The sequence below is a fragment of the Ovis canadensis genome, chromosome 11 (genome assembly GCF_042477335.2).
Source record: "Ovis canadensis isolate MfBH-ARS-UI-01 breed Bighorn chromosome 11, ARS-UI_OviCan_v2, whole genome shotgun sequence".
NCBI classification, from domain to species: Eukaryota; Metazoa; Chordata; class Mammalia; order Artiodactyla; family Bovidae; genus Ovis; species Ovis canadensis.
In genome coordinates, this window is record NC_091255.1 from 49672620 (window position 1) to 49684020 (window position 11401).

At 42.5% G+C, this 11401-nt stretch overlaps 2 protein-coding genes across 2 annotated transcripts; both read right to left on the bottom strand.

Moving 5' to 3' along the window:
• Positions 1-4029: 4029 nt before the first annotated feature.
• Positions 4030-4428, bottom strand: LOC138414714 (keratin, high-sulfur matrix protein, IIIA3A). Its single transcript, XM_069542442.1, has one exon. The coding sequence runs from the start codon at positions 4426-4428 to the stop codon at positions 4030-4032; it is 399 nt and encodes a 132-aa protein (XP_069398543.1).
• A 6574-nt stretch (positions 4429-11002) lies between these two features.
• On the bottom strand, positions 11003-11401 carry LOC138414715 (keratin, high-sulfur matrix protein, IIIA3). Its single transcript, XM_069542443.1, has one exon. The coding sequence runs from the start codon at positions 11399-11401 to the stop codon at positions 11003-11005; it is 399 nt and encodes a 132-aa protein (XP_069398544.1).

The following is an 11401-nucleotide window of genomic DNA, read 5'->3' on the forward strand; positions in this document are numbered from 1 at the left end:
TCATCACCAGAACTCTTTCATCTTGCAAAACTGAAATCCTGTACCCATTAAACAATGGCTCCCCATGACCCTCTCTCCCCAGCCCCTGGAAATCTTCAGTGTAACTTTAAAAAAATCTCCCCTTTCCCCCCTGACATCCCATAAATATTGTTTCCAACACAAATATTGGTCCTAGCTAAAGGACTGTAGTCAAGTCAGTTATCTGGTATCTTATATGTAAAATGTGGAATATAAACCCAGCTTCTGGAAAGCACCATTCTACTGTTGTTATGTGTTAAGCTTTTTTGGTCTTAGGTCCATGTTAATTAATTTCTATTAGTTGTATCTTTCCAAATCATGGTAAATTTCATGTAATTTTTGTGATAGCCAGAATTATTGCATTCTAACCACATTCTAAGCATTATACTAAAAGAAATAAATGGATTAATTTATTCTTCAAAATATCTTATGATACTAGAGAACAAACTTATGGTTACCAAAGGGGATAGCGGGTGCTGTGTTATACTGTGCTAAATTGCTTCAGTTGTGTCTGACTTTTTGTGACCCTATGGACTGTAGCCTGCCAGGCTCCTCTGTCCATGGTATTTCCCAGGCAAGAATACTGGAGTAGGTTACCATGCCCTCCTTGGGGATCCTCCCTGATGCAGGGATTGAACCTTCCTCTCTTATGTCCCCTGCATTGGCAGATGGGTTCTTTACCACTAGCATCATCTGGGAAAGCCTGGATAGCAGGCAGAGGAGGACAAATTAGGAGTTTGGGACTGACATATACACAATACTCTATATAAAATATGTAAACAGCAAGGGCCTACTGTATAGCACAGGGAACTATGCTTAATATCTTGCAATAAATTATAAAGGAAAGTAATCTGAAAAAGAATATGTATCTATATAAATGTATAATTGGACCACTTTGCTGTACACTTGAAAATGATAGAACATTGTAAATTAACTATACTTCAATAAAAAGAAATCCTATGCGGTAGTTGTTGTTGTATCTCTTAGTTTACGCATAACGCCAGATAAGTGACTTGCCTAAAGTCATCTGCTAGTGTTGGAGCCAGTAGTTATTCCAACAGTTATTATTTATTCCAATCTATGGCAACATTGGAAGCCTAAGGAGTTGAAGAATGAAATTGTGGAAACTTCATTCCCTGTCAATAAGGAATGTCTGCTTTATTTAGGAATTTTAATGACAAATTATTTTTAAAATTGTTGTTGTGTGTGAAATGGCTAATTTTGAGAGTCATCTGGAAGAACTCTATGTCTTAATCAGTATCCTCAGGAATGTGAGGAATTATCCCCCTCAGAGCCTTCTCGGAATTCCAAAGCACACTTTAAGGACAAAGTATTAAAGTTGGACATAGTTGAGTGGTCCTGAGGCGCTATAAACAGAACCACCATCTAGATGAAGGTAGCAGCCTGCCAGCACGATGAACCCTTCCAGGTATAGGTCCCACAGCCCTAGGTGGTCTCAAGCCCACCTTGCCTTTACCCCACTGTCTCTTGCTTCAGTGTCTCCTCATTCAGAAGGCTTCCTTCTGCTTACAGACCCCTTGTGATTTTCAATTATTTCAAATTGTCAGGGTCTGCAGGAAAATCATGTCACTCAGCAGGTTTTTTTTTCCCCCTCTGTCTCTGGATGTGCTTGGTTCTGACCTGTGCTTTACAATTAAGTCTGTTCTAGATCTGTGACTGAAGGCTGCAATTTAAGCCTTCTTTTCAAGCATTCTGTCCACAGAATCCCTTGCAGGCTTATCCAGACCTGCACCAGCCACTGTGGCTGACCAGGGTGTGGTGTTACAGTGCAACAAACATGATCCAATAATAATGATGAGCTTGGGATCAAACAGAACATTCTACATCTGAGAAAATGCTACAAGATGAGCAAGTCTCTAGAAGGCTAAGGAGGAAAATTCTGACAAAAGGAAAACAAAGTGTAGTGAGAGAATTAAAGAAAATAGTTTTTAAAATTATTAACAAAAAACAATGATCAAGAATATATAGACAGAAATTGGATGTTTGAACTGTCAACCAGTAAACTGTCAGATACTTTGACCACCTGATGCAAACAGCTGACTCACTGGAAAAGACCCTGATGCTAGGGAAAGATTGGAAGCAAAAGGAGAAGAGAGAGAAGAGGGAGGCAGGGGATGAGAGAGTTAAGTAGCATCACTGGCTCAACGGACATGAATTTGAGCAAACTCCGGGAGGTATTGAAGGACGGGGAAATCTAGCGTGCTGTAGTCCATGGGGTCACAAAGAGTTGGACATGACTTGGCGACTAAACAACAACAAAAGTGTCAAACTTAATTAAGAGGAAATTCCATTGTACATACTGACAATGTAAAGGTTTTAAAAATAATGAGCTACTTGTTGAGAAAACTTTATTCCAAGAAAACTACTTCTCTTCAAGCGGTGGCTTATTGTTTGACTGTAAGAATGCACATGTCCAGCCTGAGAAGAGAACTGGGGTGTAATGAAATATTTCGGTCTTCCAACCCCTTCGAATTTTTTCATTCAATTATGTAGTAGCTAATTTCTGATCATATACTATGTGTCAAGTATTGTGCTGGTCAATGGGAATCCAGCAGTAAAGAAAGTCAGTCAAGTTCTGGGTCTTCACAAAGATTTCCTTGCCTGATTTCTGTAGCTGGGCAGGTAGATGAGACCAGGTGTGTAAACAGCACATTCCAAAAACTCTTTAAGATCAGATGTCAGGAAGTCAGTACATTATTTCTCAGGATAACAATAGTGGCTAGTCTCCTGACCAGCCTACAAGTATGTAAAAGCCACAAAAACATATCTACTGTGGATTAATGTTATTTTTTCAAATACATTAGCATGGTTTGCATAGTAAAATTGGTTAGAGTTCTAAATTAGAAATGGTTCTAGCCAAGCTACATTTCTCCTTCCTTGGCTGGAGGGATTCTGGAAAATATGGCATACTGGCTCTTCTAGGACAGGCATTTCAGTGGTTAGGAATTCTAGGTATCAATTCATTGCAGTTTTCTAGGTCAGGGAACAAATGGGATTCTGACTTAGGTGGTTGTTGTTCCGTCACCAAGTTGTGTCTCACTCTGTGAACCCATGGACTGCAGCACGCCAGGCTACTCTGTCCTTCACTATTTCCCAGAGTTTGCTCAAATTCACGTCCATTGAGTCAGCGATACTACCTAACTGCTCATCCTCTGCTGCCCTTTTGTCCTTTTGCCTTCAGTCTCTCTCTCAGCATCAGGATCTTTTCCAATGAATCAGCTCTTTGCACCAGGTGGTCAAAACACTGGAGCTCAAGTTTCAGCATCAGTCCTTCCAATGAATATTTAGGACTTAGGTTTCCTCCCCCTTATCACAGATGTGAGAATGATTCATTAGTCAAGTTTGGGATCAGAGAGACTTCCTGTCAACTCTGCACTTCCTCAGCATGAATGAAAACTTTGACTTGAAATATGAAGGTGGTCCATGTAAGAGGTTCTAAAGTATTTGGATTGCTATTAAAATTAGAGACCTTGTTCATGAATTGTTCCTAAAATTAAAAAATAAATGGCCCTTGGAAAATCTTTCTTCACTTGTTACTTCTGACCCCCCATAGTATAACATAAGCTAAAAAATGAACTTTTGAAGATTAATAAACATTAAAGAAACACATTTGCTTCTGAGAAATAAAAATTTATTATTTTACCATGCAAAGCCCCAGGATAAATGTAATATTGTCCTAGAAAAATATCTCATCTTGAAATAGTAGAGAAGTGATGATGAGTCAGTGGACTAGGGCTCTATTCAAGAGCAATTTTAATCTTTGTTTATTCATTTTTTAAAGCCAAGAATTCAAATCCTGAAAGCTGGAATTTTTCTAAAGACTGTCAAAGAAGGCCAGATTTAGGTACATATTTATGTGGGAAAATGGATCAAGAGTTACTGCTCAGTTAATTGTTGCAGGCACGTGGGTTTCAAAAGTAGTGTCTCGCATCTGATCTGAAGGGCTGGCACATGTTTCTGAATACCTGGGGTGATATCCTGCAGCGCTGCTCAGCAGCAGGGGGAGGTCCTGAAGGTGCGGCAGGTGGTGCGGCAGAGGGCCGGCTGGCAGCTGGTGGGGCGGCAGCACGGGGACTGCACAGAGACGGGCTGGCAGCACGTGGTGGCCCAGCAGCAGGGGCGGCAGACCACGGCCTGGCACGACGTGGGGCAGCAGGTGATGGGGCGGCAGCAGCCCTCCTGCAGGCTGCAGGGGTCGCAGCAGACCGGGCGGCGGCAGGGCTCGCAGATGGGGCGCGTGCAGCGGGACACGAAGGTCACGGGGCGGCTCACGGTGGTCTGGCTGGACACTGGGCGGCAGCAGCAGGGGTCGCGGTAGCAGCAGGGCTGGAGGCAGCCTCCGCCACAGCTGAGGGAGGAGAAGGTGGGGCCGCAGCAGGAGCCGGTCATGGTGGTGTGTGGGGCCGAGTGGGGCTGAGGTGGTGAGAGGAGTTGAGTGTTCTCGGGTGTGAGTGTCTTCCCCCTGCTTGGGGCCCTTTATATACCCTGGACAGGAGCTGATGATCCCCATGAGAAGCTGTTGTTTCCTGGAGTTGTGGTTGCCCATTGAAATGAAAACCCCAGATTGGTGGATTCAACTGCTGAGGCAGCAATACCAGCATCACTGATAGGTGCTTTTCTTTCTTCCTGTCTGCTTTTCTCCTTGAAATGAATACTTGATGATTTGCATCATCTGAAAAATTACTCGTTGAACAGCTAATCCTTCTAGACCATGTCATGCGACAGACGAGCTGAAAGTTGGAGGAGTCCAGTGTTGGCACCCTCCCACTTTCCTCTGTTCATCATCCATGACTAAGCATGGGATCATAAGGGTCATGAGTCATAAGCCTGGTTTCTGATTGACACTGAAATGAAGGATGAGTTTCTGGAAAACCAAAATGGCTTGGTTTTGGTTTTACACAAACTAAAAAGGTGACGTGTACTGCTTCTGCAATGGAGCAAATGGCCCAGTCTGTGCTTCTGCAAAATAATGTGTTATTTCACCTTGTTTATCAGGAAATCACCACCTAAGTCACTCAAGTAATGCTGTTTCGAGGCCTGAATTGGCCTATCACTTCATAGCAACATACAGGACCCTTGCTAAGTAAACAGTGCTATACTGTAGTTTCTTATCACAGAGTAATTGCAAATTTTAGAAAGGCAAGACAAAGGCAAGGAAACCAATTAAAGGAGACAAACTTTTCATGCAACAGTAAGGCCAAAGAAGTAAAGATTTTATTCATATTATGCCCTTCTGAGTATTCCTTCTTGAGTCTTAGAAATAACACCGAAATTGGAATATTTCTTGCTTCCTAGGCGTGACATAAGCACTTACACCGAGTTCTTCAACACACATTAAAATATTTATAAAGGGACTAATTATCTTTCTGTTGTAGATGCTTTGGTTTGTTGGCTGAGGATTTTGCTTGCTTACACATCAAGTGTGAAGGTGGGCTTCTAAGAAAGACAAGGGGAGGGACTTCCCTGGTGGTCCAGTGGTTAAGACTCTGTGCTTCCGCTGCAGGGGGCATAGGTTCCATCCCTGGTTGGGGAAAGAAAATCCCAGATGACACATGGTACAGCCAAAAAAAATAATAATTTAAAAAATGACAAAGGGAAGTAAGTGAGCTGGTGACTGATAAAATTGTTTTGTCTTTTTCAGTCTCAGCTGAGAAAAATGGGGGTACAGAAAATAAACGTAAATTGGAAAAAAGGTTAAAAATAACACTGTACTCTTTTCTATTGGCATAGCATTGTAAACCAACTATACTTCAAAAAATGTGACAATAAATAAATAAATGCTAAAAAAAGATAACATTGAACAAAGGTTGCTGAGGCAATTGACACACTTTGGTCCACCATAATTCTGGTTCTTAAAGGCCTTTGAGTTTCTGATCCATGATAGTTTATCCCAATTTGTGGAAAGCCAAATTGGTGAAATGATTTCTCCAGAGAAGTAGAGGTAAAAGAGTGGCAAAGCTTCAGCAATACTGCACAGCATCTTTTGAGCACAAACACTGATGCATAACTTCTGGTCTTTTTCCAACTCTGAGTCATTTTAAAAGAGTGAACAGGTAGTAGTAGTAATCAAAACTTCTGTCTCATATAAGGAAATAAAAAAAGAACTTGCTTAATTTATGGTTTATTTTAGCATATTGTTATTTGGCTTAGAATATATTGTTGTTTGTTTAGTCACTAAATTGTGACCAACTCTTTTGCGATGCTATGAACTGTAGCCCAGCAGGCTCTTCTGTCCATGGGATTTCCCAGGGAAGACTAGTGGAATGGGTTGCCATTTCCTCCTCCAGGGAATCTTCCCCACCCAAGAATCAAACCTGAGTCTCCCACACCTCCTGCATTGGCAGGCAGATTCTTTACCTAAGGGATTCCAGGGAAGCCCTTAGAATATATACAGAGATTCAAACATTAGGAATAGGAATACGTCTGTAAATGCATTGCTTATTTTAACTGACAAATGGACATAGTCCTAAGAAATCTTGTGTTCTGTGATCATGGACTGTCAGAAACTTTGCTATTTGAAGTAATAATAGTAACAAGGGCTGTGCTATGCTTATTCATGTCTGACTCTCTGTGGCCCCATGGACTGTAGCCTGTCAGGCTCTTCTGTCCGTGGAGTTTTACAGGCAAGAATACTGAAGTGGGTTGCCATTCCCTACTCCAGGAGATCTTCCTGACTCATGGCTGGAATCTGTTTCTCTTGCATCTTCTGCCTTGGCAGACGAATTGTTTACCACTGAGCCACCTGGGAATCCCAAGTAATAAGGGGACATCCCACTATTGCTTGGATAGGACCTTAATCACCTTAACACAAAAGCAGTCTCAATATCCAATCCAGGGGGCAGAGAATCAGATAACGAGATTTTCAGATATCACATTCCGCAGTTGTCTTAACTATGTGGTTTCCAGAGAAAGGAGACATTAAGTCCATTTCACTGCCCAGTGCTGCTGTTAATTCTTTTACACAAAGCCACATTTTGCTTTGAACCTACCATTTCATGTAATTTTACCTAAATTCTCCCATTCCTCTAAACCCTATAAAAAACCTTTACCTTCCCTTGGTGGGATGTCCTGTGTTCCTAATGCCGTGTGGTCTCCCTTGCTATAGCACACTAATGGACCTAAGTTTGTTAGAAAAGGGATGTGTCCCTGGCCTTTATCTCATGGGCTTTTTTAGTTACATTGTGCAAATTCCAGATGCTCTGCAAGAGCATAATCGTTAGAGTGGAAACAAGTAAACATTATCCAAGGTGGTGATAAATTTTGGGATTTTTTAGTTGGATTGAAAAAGCATGTAGTGATGATGACATTTTCTGATGGTCAGAAAAAGCCATGCCCTCATCTCAGTAGTTTCATGAGTTGTGTTTTGGTATGAGTGTCATGAGTTATGTTTTTTTTAGAAACTAATTTGGGGGCCCTGGATGTTGGGACATTTTTCAAGTTCTGAAAATAGAAAATGCATTCTGTGTTCTCCAAAATGATCCTTAAAATAGCCTCCAATCATAAGTGTCAGAGATGGGAATGGGGAAGATTGAGGGAAAAAGGGCAGGAGGAGGGTGGGGAACACAAAGAAGTCAGAGAAAGAGAAATATCAGAACCTAAAAAGGAATAATACAAGTAAACTTATTTATAAAACTGAAACAGACTCGCAGACTTAGAGAATGGAATACTTATGGTTACCAGGAGGGAAGGATAGCAGGGAGAGATAGGGAGTATGGGATCAAAATGTACACACTGCTTTATTTAAAAGGGCTAACCAACAAGGACCTACTGTATACCAAAGGGCACTCTGCTCAGTGCTATGTGGCAGTCTGGTTGGGATGGGAGTTTGGGAGAGAAAGGATGTGTATATATGTATGTCTGAGTCCCTTTGCCATCCACCTGAAACTATCACCACATTACTAATTGGCTATATGCCAGTATAAAATGAAAAGTTAAAATATAAATTCTTCCTCCACCACCTGTCAATTTTGAAATTTAGAGAAAACACTTTAACCCTAGCAGCCCCAGTTTCCTCATCTGTAATAAGAGTCTCTGATGTTCTTCATAATCCAAGTTTATTATAAAATCCATAAAAATGTAGAAGACAGAAGATACAGGTATTATTAATTGAAAAGAGAAAATATTTAATTTGGAAAAGACAAAAGGTCTGTGTGATCACGGAACTAGTGGGATTTATTTCTGGAATTTAAAAAAATATCTCTTCTAAGTGGTTTAAGTATTTATCTCCTTAAATCTAAGGAAGACTAAACAAGTAATCTTTTGGAGTCTCCTACAGCTTTGTGTTTAATTCCTTTGGGTTAGGGTGAAAGGGAAAGTATAACTATTAAATGCATGTATATCCCCAGTTCTTATTACCCCTGATGATAAACCCCTATTCATATTCATAAACCCTGCCATCAAGGACTCTTTCCTACATACTGTAAACCAGCCTTTAAAGAGCCCTTTCATCCTGAAACAGCCCTGACCTAATGACGAATTTTTTTGTGCCATTTATATTTATTAGAAAATTAGCCTCTGGCAATGGTTATGGATTATCCTGCTGAAAAAAGTCTTCCCCTGAATGCCTTCCAACTCAAAATAACATGATATGTAATAAGTAGCACATTTTTTGAGCCTGTTTGTTATAGCGATGATCAAATGTTCAACAAATATGAATGGTATTGAAACAGGCCAGGACGCTGTGGGGCCCCCATGTCCCCTGCCTACTTTTTGTTTGCAGAAAAGCTTTAGCTTCCTAAGCCTCCCCCAAGTTCCAAAGAGCAAATTTAATTGAAGAAATGAGAAAACACAGAAACAAAGGAAGACAGTCAAGCAAGATAAAATCATGATAGTTCAGCCATAAAACAAAGTCAAGGACTTTCAGTTCCTTGTCAAGGATACTATTCTGAGCCATACCTTTCAGTTGTTTTGCAGACACTGAACCCCCCATCAGGCGGAAGAAATTAATTGCATGCTGATCACAAGCGCAGAGACCCCAGACCAATTGGAATCAGAAGGTTGAAGGCAGATTCCTAAAATATCACCCTACTAACCTCACCATCAACCAATCAGAAAACTGAGTGTGAGCTGATCCTGGACCCTAAGACCCTCCTCTTCACCTTGTCTTTAAAAACACTTCCCTGAGATCCATTGGGGAGTTCAGGTCTTTTGAGCCCAAGCTGCCAATTCTCCTTGCTTGGTTCCATGTTGGTATCCTTGCAGTCAACTCTGTACTTTTCTTCACCACAATGCAGTGTCAAAAGATTTGTTTTACTGTGTGTGAGCGAGCAGATCTAAATTGGTTTGGTAACAGTAGGGGTGCTTCCTATGTGCCAGGCACTTTATATACATTAAGTTGCTTAACTTACCCAGAAATTTACATTGATAAATATTAATTTTCTCATTTTGTAGACAGGGAAAACTGGAGGTCAGAAAATTTAAGTTAAACTGATGAATTTTTTGCTTTAAGTAAATATATACCTTTTAGAATTCTTTTCATAAAGACAATTCGCTTCTCATGTATTTTGATTCAATAAGTAGAAATTGACTACCAGCTATATTCTAAACATCAGCCTCAGTAATGGGAACCAGGCAAATTGTGGCTCCTTCATTGGAGGTAGAGAAATAGATAATCACAATACTGTGCCTTGTGAAGAGGCAAGGAAGTATAGGATGTTATTGGCACAACTCACGGGCACCTAACCTAGCTTGTGGGTGTGTGCATGTGTGTTCATGAATGTCATGCATGCGTGTTTGTGTGATGGAGGGCTTCAGTTCAGTTCAGTCGCTCAGTCGTGTCCGACTCTTTGCGACCCCATGAACTGCAGCATGCCAGGCCTCCCTGTCCATCACCAACTCCTGGAGTTCACTCAGACTCACGTCCATCGAGTCGGTGATGCCATCTCATCCTCTGTCATCCCCTTCTCTTCCTGTCCCAATCCCTCCCAGCATCAGAGTCTTCCAATGAGTCAACTCTTCGCATGAGGTGGCCAAAGTACTGGAGTTTCAGCTTTAGCATCACTCCTTCCAAAGAACACCCAGGGCTGATCTCCTTCAGAATGGACTGGTTGGATCTCCTTGCAGTCCAAGGGACTCTCAAGAGTCTTCTCCAACACCACAGTTCAAAAGCATCAATTCTCTGGCGCTCAGCTTTCTTCACAGTCCAATTCTCACATCCATACATGATGGAGGGCTTAGAACAATTGGAGAGGACTGAGCTGAATCTTGGAAATGACTCAGGGTTAGGTAGATGGAGACGGTGGAGGGAAGGAGTAGATGAAAAGATATTCCAGATTAAATGAAGAACATGACAAAAGCAAAGACAGGGAACTTTGTGACTTGTGCCAGCTACTGTGAGAAGTTCAGAGTTGTTTAGAGTGAAACATAGTTGGGGAGTGTTGAGACATGAACCTGGAGATGTGGGCAAAGGACAAGCCACACAGGACCTAGTGTGCTCAGATTTCCTATGCACGTGGGCAGTCTGAGGACTGGTCTCACAGTCCTGTACCACTGGTTAAGACTCGTACCTGGATCCCTGTACCTCTCCTTTCCCTCTCCTGTCTCCTTCATCCTCTCCATCTGTCTTCCTTTTCATTGTTTGCTCATCTGTGTACACTAATAAACGTGCACTAATGAATGAATCAGGTAGCAGGGGGGGTTACAGGAAAAAAATTAGTTTATTGAAAAATAAGCAGGCAACACATTACAAAAGATGGAGGGGAGAGTTTGAGCAGCCTCTGGAATTCAGAATGGGTTTGCAACACCCACTCTGGGGACTTTTAAAGATGGCTTTAGCATCCGTTGTGACTTCTGCTGATGGAGACACCTGCACATTTGATTGGACATCTGCTTATATATCCAGATGGTAAAATATAAAATGACGATTGTCACCTTATGAAAAAAATGTCTATTTTTCTTTCAACTTAATTAAAATGCAGAGTGGATGCTTAAAATGCAGGATGTTGCTTTATAGGAAAGTGGGGTCTCAGCAGCAGGGGGAGGTCCTGAAGGTGCGGCAGGTGGTGCGGCAGGGGGCAGGCTGGCAGCTGGTGGGGCGGCAGCATGGGGACTGCACAGAGACGGGCTGGCAGCACGTGGTGGCCCAGCAGCAGGGGCGGCAGACCACGGCCTGGCACGACGTGGGGCAGCAGGTGATGGGGCGGCAGCAGCCCTCCTGCAGGCTGCAGGGGTCGCAGCAGACCGGGCGGCGGCAGGGCTCGCAGATGGGGCGCGTGCAGCGGGACACGAAGGTCACAGGGCGGCTCACGGTGGTCTGGCAGGATACTGGGCGGCAGCAGCAGGGGTCACGGTAGTAGCGGGGCTGGAGGCAGCCTCCGCCACAGCTGAGGGAGGAGAAGGTGGGGCCGCAGCAGGAGCCGGTCAT

Coding starts and splice junctions, on each gene's coding strand:
- LOC138414715 (XM_069542443.1), bottom strand. CDS start 11,401: ATGACCGGCTCCTGCTGCGGCCCCACCTTCTCCTCCCTCAGCTGTGGC.
- LOC138414714 (XM_069542442.1), bottom strand. CDS start 4,428: ATGACCGGCTCCTGCTGCGGCCCCACCTTCTCCTCCCTCAGCTGTGGC.